Source organism: Conger conger, chromosome 6 (assembly GCF_963514075.1).
Source record: "Conger conger chromosome 6, fConCon1.1, whole genome shotgun sequence".
NCBI classification, from domain to species: Eukaryota; Metazoa; Chordata; class Actinopteri; order Anguilliformes; family Congridae; genus Conger; species Conger conger.
This window is the reverse complement of record NC_083765.1, coordinates 18,290,480-18,308,212: the sequence shown is the minus strand read 5'-3', so window position 1 is coordinate 18,308,212 and position 17,733 is coordinate 18,290,480. Positions and strand designations below refer to the sequence as shown.

Sequence of the window (17,733 nt, the reverse complement as noted above, 5' to 3'; positions counted from 1 at the left end):
AAAGGAGAATTGTTCTCACAAGCTTGTGTCAGGGAATCTCTCCACACCCACAGCTGACTTACTGAAGGTGCTTTGAATGTCAACTTCAATGTATGACCCCTAACTGCTCCACTCCGCTCATTAAATTACATTATTGGCATGTGGCATAGGCTCTTATCCAGAGCGACGTACAGTTGGTTAGACTAAGAAGGAGACGATCCACCCCCGGAGCATTACATTACATTATTGGCATTTGGCAGACGCTCTTATCCAGAGCGACGTACAGTTGATTAGACTAAGCAGGAGACAATCCTCCCCTGGAGCAATGCAGGGTTAAGGGCCTTGTCCCAGTCACGCTACAGGCCGACCATAGCTCAGGAAGGGGGAGAGGACACAGGATCTCTCTGCACCTCGGGCATCAAACAGCATCTTCCAGCTACGGAGGCTGCCCAAGCCTTGTTCTCTGAATGGATATGTCAACGCCGCCCACAAGCGCCACATCGTGAAAGGTGGAGTGACCACTCGGCTAGGAGGGTGTAGAGACGACTGTGCCCTTCTCTCACCTATCCCCCGCTCCTGTTTCGCAGAGTGAGCAAGCCTGTCACTTCTCCATGGTAACAAGACTTTGAAGCAAAGTAATAAAGACAGACAGTTCCAATTTTCCCAAACACGGCAGATTATTATAACATTACAAATATTATGCATGCATGTTCCATTACATACTTGTTTAGCAAATGACTTACAGTATCTAGGATGATTTACAAAGCTGGATATTTCCTAAAGCATTTTGCTCCAGGATACAGACATTTCCTAGAGGCCCAGTTCCTTAAGTCCAAGACTACACTGTGGTTTCCCTTTATGTGAAAATACATATTCATATTATTCATATATTCTGCTATTTGTTTGCCTTAATGCAGGTAAATAAACTGGCAGAAGTAACAGCTTAGCCACTCAAGAACCATCAATGCTGTCTGAGAACAGCTTGACAGAGCCTTTAAATTAAATGTTCATAAAAATAATTGATTCCAGCTGATTACTAAAGGTCCAATAGAAACGAGCAATTAAACAAGTCTTGCTGAATGTACTGTAAAGTATTCTGTACAAGTTGTCAGCTCAGAGAGTTATCAGCTTGCATCTGAAAAATTACTGTACCCCTCTAGACCCTATGTAGTTCAAATGAGTTTGCTGCCATGATGTGACATCAAATTCATCTCACTGTATTCACGCTAGCTCATGCCCCACACAGGAATAAGCCAGTCGGTTACGATCTGATACCGACGGCATCTTCATTAATTTCTCCTCATCCTGTTCATCAGTCGACAGAGCTGCACGTCCCTGGAAACCCACCGGTGGGAAGAACTGCACCATCTGAGGAAGATTATTTCCCATGCAGAAATACTGTTTCCATTAAGATGGCAAAAGGCGTACTGGCTAAAAAACAAAAATGACTACAATTCATTACTTACACTCTCCATAACAAAAGTTTCCATTACGGTCTATTCATAACAATGCACATTGCAGTCTTGCAATGATTATGCATTATATAAAGAAAAAATGTGACTGTGAACAGCACCCATATCAAGATTTCATCATGCAAAATAAATGTGTCCTCAGATGTGCGGATTACTTTTTAAAAACATAGATGTTTTTAGCTATTAAAATAACCATTATTTGTAACATTGTTTTTTATAAAAAATATTTCTCATTATTTCTTAAGACAAATTACGGAGTGCTCTATCAGCGAGTCTTCCTAAACTACTAATTATCCCAAAACTCTGAAACTCTGAGAGTGGATACTTGGATAACCCCTGCTGCTACATGCGGTGGTAAGGAGCTCCAGTTTTCCCTCGACCCACCATGTAACTGGCCAGGTTTGAAGAAGGCCTGCTGTTGTCCTGACCCGCCACTAGACTGGCACACATGCTGATTGACACAGTCAGTGTACAGCTGCACACTGACACTGTGCCAGATGTGAAACCTGTGTTTTCATATTCATGTTTTCCTTATTAAAGCACATGCAGCTCTCTGGGTATTACAGAAACACACGTGATACATCAGAAACAGTGTGGTAAAAAAATAAACTAGTCTGTTAAGTACTGGGGGTTTTCTTTATTTCAGGCCTAATTAATTGCCACACAGCAGTAACAGTCTCAATGAAATGAGTTGGCCATACATTTAAGTATTTAACTTTCTGGAGTTTCCATTTTAAAGTATGTTTTTCATTGGCCCTGACAATTTTTGTGTGCGATGAAGGATATTTTAGATACTTACAGGACTGAGCAAGAAAGTAGTGCCAACACAATTAAAGAAAACTAATTTTAAGGCCATTATTGGGAATAAACTATATCTGGAAACATAAAATTAATGTACAACAGGGATCATCAAATCTAGGCCTTGAGTCCATATCCAGGCCTGGTTTTCTTTTCTCCTGGGTACTTAACTGAATAATTAGTGCTACTGATAGGCCTGACTCCCAGGTAAAGGGAGGATGGAAAACCAGCAGTTCTTAGCCCTGCACAAGCTCCTTTGGAGTTACTTGAAATGTACCGTCCTGTTTTAAACCAGACCCTCCTGAAAATAGTCATCATACAGTTCTGTAAGGATCTAAAATATTTTTCATTGCACACGTAAACTGACTGGGCCAATCAAAAACATATATGTAATCCCTTTTTAAACAACACTGATAAGAACATTCTTTCTGGAACATGTCCTTTCCTGAGGAGTTTTATTGGCTGTCAGGCATCATGGTATGGGAGAGGCAGCGTGGTGTGGGAGGAACACAGGCCCTTCACAGCTGCCGTGCTGGGAGGACTCTTCCGGTGCACGTACCAAAGCCCACCCGGAAGCCATTCCCCTCGCAGTAACCTGGGACAGAGGAGACACTGACACTAACACTCACATCTCACGCACTAACCACTCCTCTGGTCATCATCATTCACCATCCAAATGCATGCACACACTGTGAAATAGCCATGATATCTAGTGGAGGCAGAAACACTGGGGGTTCTCAAGACCAGTCCTGCTATGGTGCTAGGTACTACTTAGCTTTTAGGCAAACAAAGCAGTAGGTACACTTCAGTGGTAGGAAAAGGCGAGCATTGCTAGGCTGAATGGCCTGTTCCCGTCATTATGTTGTGTTATGTAATTCCATCCATCATCGTAGCAACACACACTAACATCATTAGCACAATTCATCTCCATTTCAGGGACCGGCCTGATATTCGGGTTTTCATTTCAGAAGAAAAATTGTTACACGTTCCACTTACAGTATTAACACGGTCAGAAATTGAACCATGAAGCCGAATTAATTTTTTTAAGCAAGAGAATGATGACTGCCCTTGTTCAAATCTCCAGGGATATACAAACACAACTAAGCACATTTCCTCAGTACACTCATTTCAGGTTTGACAGGCTTTTCTTGGACTATGTACACAAGGCCTGAGCTGATGCTTATGTAAAGGCAAGGGGGTAGAAGGCCTATTCTATCCTGACGGCTTCCCCACACATTCTCTCTCATATCCACGTCCATTTGAACAGCACAAGAGAATGAATGCCCTTCTTCCATAGCACCAGGCTGCTGGTTGTTTTAACAGATGTTGGCATGTTAGATCACAGCTCTGTTCACACAGTGTACACACAGCACACACAAGGCACACATCACAAAAGTGGCTTTATTGATCTGGTTTCAAACCGTTATCTTTGAGAGGATCAAAAGGGCACTGGAACAAAACATCAGTCTGAAAGCCAAATAAGTGCTGATACCACTGCCAGATAAAAGCATTTTACTTCATCTTGAATTTATAACATATACACACTTATCAAGTTCATTTCAAAAGCACATTCATTGCTTGCAAATATGTTATGACAAAGTGTGCCGGATTATATCAGTTTGGTTATCACATGGCAGCCAGTACAGACCTGTGATTGACACCTCATCCCCGTCCTTCAGAAACGTCCGCGTTTCCCCGCCCCTGAGATCAATCGTCTTTGATCCCCTCCAGGACAGTTCCAGCATTGAGCCGAAGCTCTCAGGATCCTGAACGACACAACCCAGCGAGAGTAAAGGAGCACAACACAGCCTAGATCACGCATATCTACCTTAGCACTGACTGCCTTAAGCCTCATGTTGTCTCTATATTACGCATGCACCCCGTATCCACAGGGTCAAAAATGAGCCACCTCACAGGTCCCCTGTGATAAAGTCTCTTGATTGAATTTTAAACCCTAAATCAATATTTTTTGTGAAGTGCAGACAGCCTGCCACTCATCAATAAATTGGTGAATAAATGATGTCCCACTTCAGAGTCCAGAGATAATATTTCTGCAGTCTGGCCCACTCATTTTTTAGACGAATCATAATTGACTTTCTCCATACTCTATAATAGATGTGTGGCACTTAACTTTGATGATGACTCATAAGACAATTATTGTAATCTGATGGTGTACCACTTTTATAAAACTACAAAAAAGGTCAATGTTTAATGTTTTCTAGGTAGGGTCACTCCAGGAAAAATAATATCATGCCGAAAAAATTACCACTAATAACTTACACTGCTTTCAAAACCAGGACAGCATTTTTGACCCTGAGGATGACACGAGGGTTAAAAGCTTGTGTGACCCCTGCGGTCACGGGTTCGATCCGCACTCTGACCCCGGCGTTTACACCCGCACTCACCGGGCCGCTGATGGTCCCAGAGGCAAGCAGGTCTCCCGGCCTGACGTTGCAGCCGTTGACCGTGTGGTGTGCCAGTTGTTGCTTCATGGTCCAGTACATGTACTGCGGGAAGGCAGAACAAGTCGATGCCTCTTAACAAATGAGAAGCCTTGATCTCCAGTCAGCCTTGGCAGAGCCTATTGTGCCTCTCCTAGCTGTCCCTGATCCCCGTCTCTACAGATAAGCCCAGGCATTAAGTGGACTTAGAGAAATCAGATGAACCTGATCCACCATTCAGTGGTTAAAAGTGTTCATCCGCTTCTATCCCTGCCCTCCTCTAGGCAGATGATAGGACCGTTCTGCGATGGTGTGTTATGCTTAATGCTCTGACCCAGTGTATCAATGTGTCTTATTTTATCTGCTGAGGTGTACTTTAAAAACAGAGTAAAATCCCAGCTCATTTTACCTTAAAGTTTGACTTGGTAATGGTGGCGGCTTCCTTCATGGCTTCGCCTGAGGAGAGATGTTAAAGACTGACGTCAGATGGACGTGCTTAGCTCAGCCCCAACCAAACCTTGGAGCTGGGAGGACAGAGCTGGATCCTCTTCAAAAATTATCACATTACCTTGTCTCACAAAGAAACAGTTTGCATTTCAGGTTTCTTGCAAGCCTTAAGCCTTAACCTTAATAACTCTTTTATGTCAGAGGTGATAAGTAAATCAGCACTTTCAAAAGAGAAGAAACTTTAAGAGTTAACTGTAAAATAAGATGTCTGAGCCAGTACAATTAAGGCAATGAAACCAGCAGGTACTGATAAAAACCGTTTAATAACAACCCATTATAACTATTAGGACCTATAGTTTCTCTGTACGTGTGAGATGTAGCACTGTGTTTAATTAGCAGCGCTGTGTTCCGGTACCTTTCAGAGATACGAAGAGATTGATGTTGAAGGTGTAGGCATCAGCATGGCGCAGATAGGGAAGAGGCTCTGGATCCTACAATACCAGAGAACAAAGGGCAGTGATGGGAGGGCACATGAGAGTTCCCGAAAGCCCCCACAGGTCTGGGCTTCTGAGATAACACATCCCCCCCAAACTGATAGCACGCTACACCGGGACACAGTCCTGGTCACAAAATACAATTTGCGGAGTCCTTGCAAATAAAGGAGATTCAATGTTCCCATTTTTGGAAAAGGCACAAACACACAATGCGGGGGAGGGAGACAGGGAGTGTGGGCCACCCTAAATAACTAAGAATGTGTGCGTAATCCATTTCATCTCTGCTCATTAGTCGACGATGGCTCTTTCCATCACACTGAAACATTGGAGCGGAAGCCCCACGGGCGGCGGAACAGGGTGAATGAATCAGAGTCCTGCGCAGTGTCACATTTCTGCCAAACTACCGTTACCTGCACCGCATTGGGATGGGCAAACGGCAGCAAGGCCTCCATGGGGACCACCCAGGGCGAGATGGTCGTCCCGAAATTCTTTCCCAGGAAAGGTCCGAGTGGGACATACTCCCAAGACTGAATGTCCCGAGCTATAACACAGTGAAAAACAGCACGACTCACAGCAAAGTCACTTAAACTTCAACATCTTAGTCACCTTCTGACTGGAGCACAAGTGAGGGCAATCCTATTTAAAATCACAAATATATAATGTCTGTATGGACCTGAACATTAGCCATGTAATTAAAATGAATAAATAAATAACATTTATTTATATTTTTTGACATGGGACCCTAGAAAATAACGCTGTAGTTACAGTGCAGTAATCTGTGAAATGCAGTGCTGACAGGCAACTGCCAACCAAAATATTTCAATTAAATGGGAAGATTCAAAGCCAACATACCCACAGCGAATTACAAAAGCCAACAGGCCAACAGTGTTAAAATGTAATGGTATAATCAGAAGTATACATAGTCAGATATCGGTAACAAAAATAAAAATGAAAGCAAATGGAATTATTTTTACTGTTGTCCTGGGTGCCATTCACTGAAACAGGAGGGCCGGACGTGTATTAACTTACAACCCGGATAATGTTCTGAATGTAAAATCCTGTCCTCACTGACACACCATTATCCTCCTGACTATTCTGTCTTCTTCAAAGCTCACATATTGGAAGTGAGCAGTGATGGCTCATTACCTACATCTTTCCCCTTCCCATTCCGTCAAATGATAAAAAAGAGAGTTTTTAAATAAAAATGTAATGGCTACCAGAAGAAATCACACCCGCATGTAATTATCATTCATTCAGTCCAAGCTGGACTCCTGTAGATAAAAGTCTGATGTATATTAGCAAAATACTCTACCGCATAGCCATGCAGAAATGAGTGTGCAGTGCATGCTGGGTGAAAAATATCAGTGAAACAGCAGTGCGTGTAAAAGACACGACCCACCCCGCAACCAAGGAGGCAGCAACACACATAAATTATATGTGTTATCCTGGACCAGAGAGCTGACAAAAATGATTATAAACTACCCGATATAAAAAAAAGTGATCGTGCAAAGGATCTCCTCAAGACGTGGAAAATAGGGGATGGTTCATATTAAAGGAGCACTCTGTTCAAAAATTAAAAATTGATAAGACTAATATGTATCAAGTGCTTGTATGCATAACTGAGCATTCTGAACCGGCTCCTGTGGGACTGGAACCAGAAGCTCTTCTCTCTCAGTTGATGACACAATCCGGTTTTACAGCAAACCAGAGTTTTCACTGGAAATAATGAGCAACACAGCAGTCAAAAGCAGTTTTTTGGGCTTCTGAGCAGACACACAATGGGGCCAGTGAGGGAGGCAGGGTAATCCCCGGCGACTGCTTCGGCTGCTTGAACACTGGCAGTTTTACAGTACAGACAGCTGCATGCGGTGGAGGAGCTGCAGCAGCCCGGCTGGGGAACTGCAGCTCACACCTCGTCGCCGCAGCCCTCTCAAACAACCAACAGGACGGACCTTCAGCTGTTGTTGTCATAACAGTGATAACAGGAAATTAAATTTCACGTTCCAAACGTTAAAGACGTCACAGACTGTATAGAAAAAACTTACGGCAATGTTTGGTTTATGCACCATGAACATTCAGTTAGAAGATTCACTCAAATAAAATGATATAATATTAACAGATGATAATTTGCTGAGGGGGGAAGCCTTATTGTTCTCTTCTTTTACAGAGGCCTATTTGTTTGTGGCCAAAACCACAGGTGCAATTCCCAAATGGCAAGGAAAGGTAAGAAGAACATATATTTTCAACAAATATGATACAAAAGTAATAGTGTCCAAACTTGTTGACACAGTTCACCCAGTAAAAAATAGATCGGCAAAAAGCCAAATTAAAGCAGGAAGTTTTCCTCTTCAGTCCTGTATTACCTGTCGGAAACTGCACTCAAAGAGTTTTCACACTGGCCTGTCTGTTGGATGGGCCATAACAAAGCAATTTCTGCTGGCACACTTGAGAGGAAGCCAATGTGGATGTTGGCACCGGAGCAAAAAAAGAAATTGAAGGTAGCCGTTGCCGTGAAACACAACTTGGCATACAGAAACAGGGTCACTAAATCACAGCATGTCCAGCTAACACACTTAAACAGAGAGGGGGGCAAGATGTGAATTCTCCTTTTTCAATGAAATTGTAAAAGACAGTAAAATGTCCAGTGTTATAAGGTTTATTAAGCTGTGCAGCATGAGCCACTGCCAGTAGCACATTGCCAGCTGAGGTGCTAATTGGTGCCAGGTGATGTAATCTTTCTACTGCTGGCTGGCCTCCACTAAAGACTACCAGTAAGTCATTCAGACTCTTTCCAGTTAAGCCAGCCAAGTTTATCGGCTGATGAGAACGACCTCCATGCACTCAGCTCAGAGAGGATCTCTGCCTTCTGCCTTCGAGGAATGGAATAAGCCTCCTCCGTTTATCTGCGGGCCTGTCCCCGATCACAGGTTCACACCAGAGGTCTGACAGCTGAGGATTTCATAGTCAGATCAAACCTAATGGCTTCAAAGTGAGAAGCCATTTCTCTCAAGAGAGAAAGCAGAAAAAAAAAAAAAATCCTCCCTCAAATGGACTTATTCAAGTACCTACTTATAAGATTCTCCAAGACACTGATAAAGCTTTAATGAGAACCCAGTTTTCATTTGCTTCCTATCCTTGCCTATACTTGCCTATACTACAGTACACTACACTTCATATGTGAGCCATCCATTATGATGATCAAAACCACTGGGAGGATGGTGTACCACACATGCACAGAATACACATTAGTGGATCACTGGGTCGCACTGCATTTTGTCTTAGCAGCAGAAGCCTTCTTCCTCAGTACAACGCAGAGAACTGTGGGATCATGGCCAGTCTCACCACTCCAGTCGTTCATGAGGACCATTCCAAAGATGTGCCTGTGTGCATGCTCAATGGGGATGGACTCTCCCAGCCTGTTTCCAGCTCCAACCAGGAAGGCCTAGCACAAACATGGAGCAAAACAATCACCAACCAAACGGGTCAACATCCACCTCATTCAGATTCTCACAACCACCCTGTCCAGGAGCTGGTGAAAGCATGCTGTCTTTAACCCTCTTCATGAGTATTAAAATTTGAAGGAAAAAGGTGATGAAGCATTTTATTGCTGCATTATTTATCACTCTGAGCTAAAATTATTCCATTAAATGTGATTTCAGATGGTGGGCACTCTGCTGGAAGTGCCTTAATTCAAGTGCTTTAAACTATACATTTTGACTGCTTTTGACTGTAACGCTATATATATAATTTAATATGTTGTTCAACTCAGGTGTAGTGTATCCTCTCCAATAAGTATTTTGAGCACAGACTCACCATTTCTAATTCAATATCCAACTGCTTGCTTGGTCCAAAAACCGGGGGTTGAGCTGCAATTGGTGGAAGTGAATTTAATACGGGCAATAGAAAACCAATAGAATTGAACTGGGTGAAATAATAATAATAAAATAATAATAATAATAATAATAGCGTATCAAATAAGCAAAAAGATGATATGTTCTCCACACTCACATGGATCAGGTCTCATCTGACCCATAGGCCTTCTAATAGGGGTCCCAGATATCACCACTGACGAGGCTCTCCCATGGTAACCGACAGGTAGCCTCAACCTGTGGGCAGAGTTTCCTGTCACTTCCTGTCCCCTCCTCTGTCCTCAAGCCCCCCGCCCACCCAATCAAACTTCCAACAGCTGCCATTGGCCTAGCTACTCTGGATCCATTCACACTCGGGGAAGTACATACTCTGGATCCATTCACACTCTGGGCAGTAAATACTCTAGATCCATTCACACTCGGGGAAGTACATACTCTGGATCCATTCACACTCTGGGCAGTAAATACTCTAGATCCATTCACACTCGGGGAAGTACTGCAAATCTTGACCTACAGTATCAGAATGTGGTACTGACGTGACAGCTGTTTTAGACCTGGCTGTTTTGTTCAGGTGAGGAAGATAAGCCCAGCGAAACTAAAATCAATTTGTGGAGCTTCTCACTGTCCTGACACATGGTAGCTCAGGCCTACCTTCTGCCAAACAAACCTCAGCTCTTCCCTGAGAATAACCAGGCAAGAAACACCGCTCTATCAAAAGTACAGCATACAAATAACCTTTTTCTGTTCCTCAAATTGATCACGTAACAGCCAGGCTGGTGAATTATTTACAGAGGTAGCAGCATACAGTGAGCTGTGTTAACCTCTAAAAAACGTTACCAGTTGGGCATCAGGGCGTTCTCTTTCCCACGGAACATGATGCCCACATTGGTGGCATGATCCCGGGAGGAATAGAAGTCGGTGTAGTCGCCTGACACAAGGAAAAAGAGGGGCAAAAGATGAGGGTAATAAGCACAGCCATGATACCTCTGCTGTCCCTAGTAGTGTGATCAACTAGCGTGATCTATATGGTCACGCTAGGACTCGGAACCATACTTTCCTCTAGGGTCCTCGTCGCACTTGTCCCCGTGTTCGATTTTCACTTTATTGTACGTCGCTCTAGATCTGCTATATGCCTGTAATGTAATGTAATGTAGCAGCCATCGCATCTGTATGTTAAAGGCCCACACGTATTTGCGTTCTCTTCCTGGCTTTAGTATTGTTGGGAGACAGACAAATTTGTGTATTGGACCACTTCACATATGATAATGACCGCTATCAGTTTCAAGGTTCCCCCTCTGGGGATTTTCCACTGGACTCCAGGGGGGAGCGGGGCAAAGCCCCACTACCATTAAGGATTTGAATGGCCCAATCTGAGGTGCTCGGGATAGGTGCCATTCCTTACCACCAATCAGAGGTTACACTTGATTTGTAGACATATTTGAATATATGCAAATGTAATCCTTTAAAACACCATTGCTCTTTGGAACATTTTCCTGATTGCAATAAACTTTCCTGTTTTCTAACGACGAACATCGGATCTGCTTCTTCCTGTGACAACGGTCATCTTACTGGTTTCTAGTAAAACTTTGTTTTACTAACAGTATCAAACACCCACAAAATATTTGCAAAGAGCAGTGAAGTCCCTAACCCCTCCACCTTAGCTCTCTCTGTTAATATTTAGCAATGTCATCCGATAATTATGGGAAATTGTTTTACAAACAGCTTGGGAAAATAGCAGTTAGGCCCTAAAATATGCATACTTCTACTATAATTGCAAGTCTTTTAACTTTAATCAGTATGGAACACAAATCGAAAGCTCCTGGATGATATGAAAAGCCCAAAAACATGATAAAAAGTGTGTGGGCCTTTAACATTTCAATGCAGAGATGTTAAACTATAAAAAAGCCTTTTGAAAACATTATCCATAACATGCAAGGGACATAACTTAACATAAGGCATACAGTAGAAACATACAGATGTATTAAAGCTGGAAAGTCATTTTGGCGATCCAACTGAGTATTCATGAAATGTTATGGTTTGGTGCCCCCATGTGTTCTAGGACAAAATTGCCAACAAAACCAATTCTAAGCATACAATTAAGATTAAAATTACGTCTTGGGTGATTAATAAGACAATGTATTATGCAGCCTGGTAAGAACAGGAAAATAACTATTTTGTATTTACCTATATTAATAAGAGCTATATTGTAGTTTTTAATATCCTGCATCATCCAGTATTCATATATTGCTTGAAACTGTACTGCACACATTCATGAACATGAACGTCAATGGAAATTAAATCAACCAGAAACAAAAATATAATCTCACCTAGCATTCTATTAAAAAATTAAGAGCACAGTGGAAATAGGTCCTTGACTTATGCTATTCTACACCCTGAAAATGTGTAACGCATGTCCTGCTTGCATTGAAGTTACATTACGTGGCATTTAGCAGACGCTCTTATCCAGAGCGACGTACAACAAAGTGCAAATCAAACACAAGAACAAGTGCAAAAGTGGACCTGAGAGGACAGTACAGTTCCGATGTGCGACTGTTTTAATTATCTAAGAAATGAATCGAATAATATTGTGAGATATATTTATTTATGAAGTGAAATTCTGGTCCAAAAGCATCAAAAGTACTTCAGGATTCTGTTGTCACAATCAACATTTACTTAGCAGGACACAATAAAAACCATACAGCTGCTGAACATGCTCAGTAATTGTACAGTTTGAGGAACCAGACTGCCATTGTTGGCTGAAGAATACATTATGAAAATAACATCCTAACTAAACTCATGATTATTGGCTCAAACAGCCAAATAATGTGGTAAAGTGTATTTAATCTGGGCATAAGTACATAAGAAATTGAACTTAATATCATGAAGGAGCCCATTTCCCTGTTTCAACTGTTGTTAATGTTGGCTTAAATAAAATGTAAAAATCAGACTGCAAGACACACTCTCCTTAATTAGTTAGCAGAGGGGAGAGAAATATTTGCAGACAGTATTGAGTGAGAATACAAATAAGGTTGTTCATTTGTATTGTACAGTTAAAGTGCCTATCAGTGGCACTGCACTGCCATGTTCAATGTTGGTGGTTTCCTTTCAATCAGCAGCCAATGAAAGACTTAGAAATGTATCTCTCGTGCTGAAACACACCAAAAACCAGCAGACATTGCGGCCCTCCAGGACTGGAGTTTGACACCCCTGTTGTAGGTTGTATGTCAAAAGCATAATGCCCATGGCCATAGGCAGTAAGTGGCTTTGCCTAAAGCATCTAGATCAATCTAGCACCACCCATTCAGATGCTTTTAACTCACTTTGTTGCTTTCCTTTTGTTTTGATATGATTTCTAGAGATGTGTTTTGTTTTGTTTAAACATCTGTTTGCACACCTTTGTTTGAAGTTATGTTTCATTTAATTTAGAAGTGTTGTCTTCCTTTGAAAGTAGTGCTTGTTTTTGTTAAAAATATGCTTTTGTGTTATTGAGTGTGTTTTAAAAAAAAGAAAAAAGATTTTAAATTGTTAAAAGAAATTATAAAAACCAATACAACAACCCATTCAGATGCTTTTAACTACTGTATTAAAAACGTTTTAAAAAATGATTTACTTCAAAGGGAAGTTCAGACAGACTCAGGTTCAACAGGATTACACAGAAAAAGACCTGTGAATGGGGCTGTGGAGGCAGAGGGTAAAGGTCACTGCAGTGCTCTGGAGAGTTCCAACAGAACACTTACAGCCAAGAGCTTCTTACTGGTCACTGACAGACAGCTGCATGGCTACGAAAGGAATCTGACATCAAAGGACAACCTACCAATTTCAGCTGGGAGATGCATGACTGCAGAGCTCTGATGAACAAAAGCTCTAAAAGAAAAGAGGCACTAATCAAAGCAAGTAAATACAAGATTCAAATCACTGAACGTGTACAAAAAAACAACATGGAACGGAAAAACCAATTCATATTCAGTCCAAAGTAAAAACAGGAGCCAGTGCATTTACATCCAATATACCCACATAATGTGCATAATATGCAAATACATGTATGTCCGTTTTAAATCTCAAAATAACCAGAACAAATTTAAATATGGTACATACATCCATTCACACACTCACACACACACACACACACACACACACACACACACACACACAGCACCACTCAAACCCATATCACTCCACACTCACTCTCACCCTGTAATCCACTGTCCTTCAGTATTGGAGTGCATTGTTTGTATTATATTAACATTTTTGTTGTTTTTTTCAGCATCTTCAGTCCATTTACGTTTGTCATTTTGCCTGTATCAATAACCGTACTAAGCCATATCCGGAATGCTGCATTTCACGCAATTAATTTAAAACAGCAACAGCAATAAACAAAGTCATAAAAAGCTCATTTAAAATGATATTTGAGACAGGCATAACATATTATAGTAGATTACAATGCCTCTCGAGACAAACTATCCCTCTTTGCAGATTTTGAAATTAATGATTCAAGTCCTTCGCTGAAACTCCTGGGAAGCTGTCCCATGCATTAATAACTCTGTGTGAATAAATACTTTCAAGTGCCAATATCAAATTCCCTTTGAACTCATTTCCACCATTGTCCCCTGGGCCCGCTGACAGAACTCGGGTTGAATTAACTTCCACGGTCCACTTTATAAATCCCTTTCAGAAAGTAAGCTTTACACATGTACAGGGTGGCGAAAGAGCACAGGGAGAGGTTGGGAAAATGTGTGAAAGCTTTGTGACATAGTTGGTGCGACCTATAACCCAGGGCAAGGAAAGCTACTTTATTCATACCTATTGAACAAATGGCTTTGGAAGAAATCTGTGGGTATAGCTGTCCAGTTCTGTCAAGTCTCTTACAACAACAAAAAAAATAAATAAAAAACAATGTAAAAAGCTAAAAAACCTTCCTGACAATGACTTGAAAATCTTGAAAGCTTTAGCACGCCCACATCACCAACTGGTACAGATAGCACTTCTACTAAATGTCCGTTTCTGGGTTACTTCACACAGACAGTACCTCTCTTATCCATTTCAAGCACAACAGCTCTCCTGCTACATCAACATGTTAGATGTGCACGTTGTCGTATTAGGATGGATATTCTCTGGATGTTACAGAGGGACTAACCTGCTCCTGAGGCTGACGTCATCTCGCAGGACGGACTCGTTGGCAGACAGAAGTGTCTGAAGAGAGACCCTGGCTTCTTTCCAGGCCTCGTATCCCAGGCCCATGAAAGCATTAAGGGTTGCCTAAAAATCACAAATATTCATCATCAATTGCTAAGCAGACACACTTTCTAAAACAAATCGCACTGATTTGATATTTGTACATTGATACATCTGGATATTTAAGAAAGTACTTCAGATTAAAGGTGGGGTAGGTGATTTTTTTGATGACATTTGGTGAAATTCTCTTCACATTTTGACAGCTAGCAATAAACCAACTGCAGATATCTGTGACTGTCCCAGGACAGATTTTCAGGGACTTTCGATTTTCAATGCTGGGTGTTATTTGGATGTTAGTTACACTCCCAGTAACTAACATCCAATGAAGGCAGCTCTCAGCCAGGAGGTGGCCTTACCTGCCTATCAAAATTGTGCTGCATGTCCCCAAGAGGCTGACTGGAGAGGAGGGGGTGGGTTTTTTTGTTCCTGTATACATTCAAAATCTTTCTTCTGCCCAGATTCTGTTTGTGCCCAAAGTTTGCCTACCCCAGCTATAAAATGACATGCTTTTGGGGCCAGCACAGGATTAGGATTAAATTATTTATTCCTCACTATGAGGTTACTACTAGTCTGAAAAACAAAATCCATGCAGGCCTTCCGCCATTTGCCAACATTTATGAGTATACCAAGCAGCCTGTGGTGATGGAGGAATAACCTGGTTCTGTACAGACTTTATCACAGGGGTTGTTAAGGGTGTCGGCGATCACCTGGTCAAACACATCCTGATGTCCTGAAAGCACAGGTCCGCTGAAGAGGGATTTCACCACACTGAGATCCAGAATCTGATCCCCGATGGCCACGCCTATTCTGTGCCTAGGCTGCGAGTGACAAAGACTGCTTAAGAACCAATGGGCCAGCTGGCAGACCCAGAGATGTAAATCTGTGTGTGTTCTGTAGTAGACAAGTCACACCCACTATTAATGATAAATGCATTCATATTACCATGAAATGAAATGTATGATACAATGATACATTTTATTCAGATAATAAAATTACAATAAGTAGATTAAAATTAGAATAAGTAGATTAAATTAGCAGTCAAGGACACCTAATGAAATGAAATATGTCTGCAAATGATTCCTCACAGTTACAGAAACATGTTGAGATCATATGAGGAAAATGCAAAGCAGTTAGCTAGACATCAAATGAGAAACAGGAGATGATAAGGTCCATGTCAAGCCCGCCTACTCTCTTGATTGGCTAAGCCTTATCATGGCTGTCTAGCAACAATGTCGATACAGAAAATAAAAATATTTCAAATACATTTTAATGTGCATTTCCGATGCACGTCAAGATGTGTCAAATTTGCCCGTTTCATATGTTAAGAATTGTATTTCCAATGTATGTGAATTGCATTTTTAATACACTTATCAAAGATATTTCCAAATGCAATGCAAATCACATACATTTCATAATATGTAAATGTATCACAATTACATTAATTTAATTGTATTTTGAAATATATTAGGAATACTACCAAGAAATATTATAAATGCATTGAAAATATATTTATCATGCATACATGATCATTCACATACATTGCTGAATATAGTGAATTTACACATGTTTACAAGTTTCAGAAATACATATGAAAATGAATGGGTGCTTAACTGAAGTTTGAAACACAGGTTGAAACCTCTAGACCACAGATCTGCATAGCAACTGGAGAAGATATCCAAAGCAGTGGACTAAGATTTAGCTATTCCATTTGAAATGCAGATCTGTGGTCTAAGGGTTTAAACTCCAGCTACTGCAATTGACCCCAATTGTCTACATTCGTATTTTCTGTGAGGCAATTCAAGACCACTTCAATCATAACCAGCAGACCAGGCAGATTATTTGGCCTGCCCGTTTGATAACCTTACAGTTTGGTCTGTAATCCACAGGATCTAGTATTGGAAATCAAAAAGTTCAGGAAATGTATCTGTTCCGTCATTTGAACAAACACATTCTACCCGTACAATCTCTGCCGCTGTCTGTGAAGCCAATCACATAACAGGATGGTGCAACTTAAGCACAACTTTTGCAGCAGTAGTAAAGTTACTACTAGTAATTGTCTACGAGTGGTAGCAACAGTCACTTGTTATAAAAAGAATCAATAATTACTATGCATGGCTTATACATAATGCCATAGCTACAAACATAAGCGCACTCCTATTTTGAACTACACAGCATTTGGAGAACACACCTGCTTTACTCTGCCTTCATTTACACTAAAATGTGAACAAAGCGAATTGTGTTTTTTAGCTACTTTCATGTGTCCACACTCTGGTACACTGTGCTCAAGACTCCAGACCTGGCTTGTCGAAGGAAATCAAGTAGGTGCACTGAAGCCAATAACAAATAGTAGCCTATTCTAACCCAAAAGTGACCGAAAGTCATCGATGACCTCAATGCGCCCCAACAGTAAACTTGGTAAACTTCACACTGCTTTCTAATGTAGTAGGCTACAGTATAATTTATAGTTTGGAAAAAACATTTTACACAAATCCATTAGAGTACATGTTACATCCTTTCAAGCCTACAGTAAGTCCAATGGCTTTACAATAGCCTATCACTATGACACAGGCTATTAACGTACTTCTTCAGTTAACATTTACTAAGAAAACTACAACTTCAAACCGAGCCAAATGAATACACGTTTGTTCACATGCATGTTCCACTTACATTGTCTGGAGTTGAAAACACACCATAAGGCAGATTGTGATATGAGAAATCAGATTGTTCGTCTACTTTCATAAAAGACATTTTCAGTTTGCAGTTAAGCTCCGGTATGGTTTCCAGCGCTACCAGTAAAGGCAGTAACCTCTTCCAGATGCTTACTGCCATTCAGTTGCCGCCTTCACACTACGAATGAGCAACCAATCAGAGCACAGTCTGGTATATCCTCCCTTCCACCACATCTCGGGAATAATGTGAACCGGGTTTGAAATGACTCAGCAAATTTACATTTGAGGGAAATTGTTTCACGGTGAATATTAAAGAATCGTGATTCTCTGCA

At 41.2% G+C, this 17,733-nt stretch overlaps 1 protein-coding gene across 1 annotated transcript; it reads right to left on the bottom strand.

Moving 5' to 3' along the window:
• Positions 1-2,073: 2,073 nt before the first annotated feature.
• On the bottom strand, positions 2,074-17,588 carry fah (fumarylacetoacetate hydrolase (fumarylacetoacetase)). Its single transcript, XM_061245949.1, has 14 exons — positions 17,400-17,588; positions 15,440-15,550; positions 14,635-14,756; positions 13,315-13,364; positions 10,338-10,428; positions 9,640-9,737; positions 9,445-9,497; positions 8,974-9,073; positions 6,042-6,172; positions 5,553-5,628; positions 5,100-5,146; positions 4,655-4,756; positions 3,898-4,015; positions 2,074-2,844 (listed from the first exon to the last, which is right to left on the bottom strand). The coding sequence occupies exons 1-14, from the start codon at positions 17,559-17,561 to the stop codon at positions 2,768-2,770; spliced, it is 1,338 nt and encodes a 445-aa protein (XP_061101933.1). The 5' UTR covers positions 17,562-17,588; the 3' UTR covers positions 2,074-2,767.
• Between the last annotated feature and the right edge of the window lie 145 nt (positions 17,589-17,733).

Excerpts from the sequence above, each read along its gene's own strand:
- fah (XM_061245949.1), bottom strand. The coding sequence starts at position 17,561 with ATGGCAGTAAGCATCTGGAAGAGGTTACTGCCTTTACTGGTAGCGCTG. Across the intron at positions 15,551-17,399 it reads TGTTTTCAACTCCAGACAAT|CCTAGGCACAGAATAGGCGT; the intron begins GTAAGTGGAACA and ends TGTCACTCGCAG. Across the intron at positions 2,845-3,897 it reads GGATGAGGTGTCAATCACAG|GTTACTGCGAGGGGAATGGC; the intron begins GTCTGTACTGGC and ends CCTCTGTCCCAG.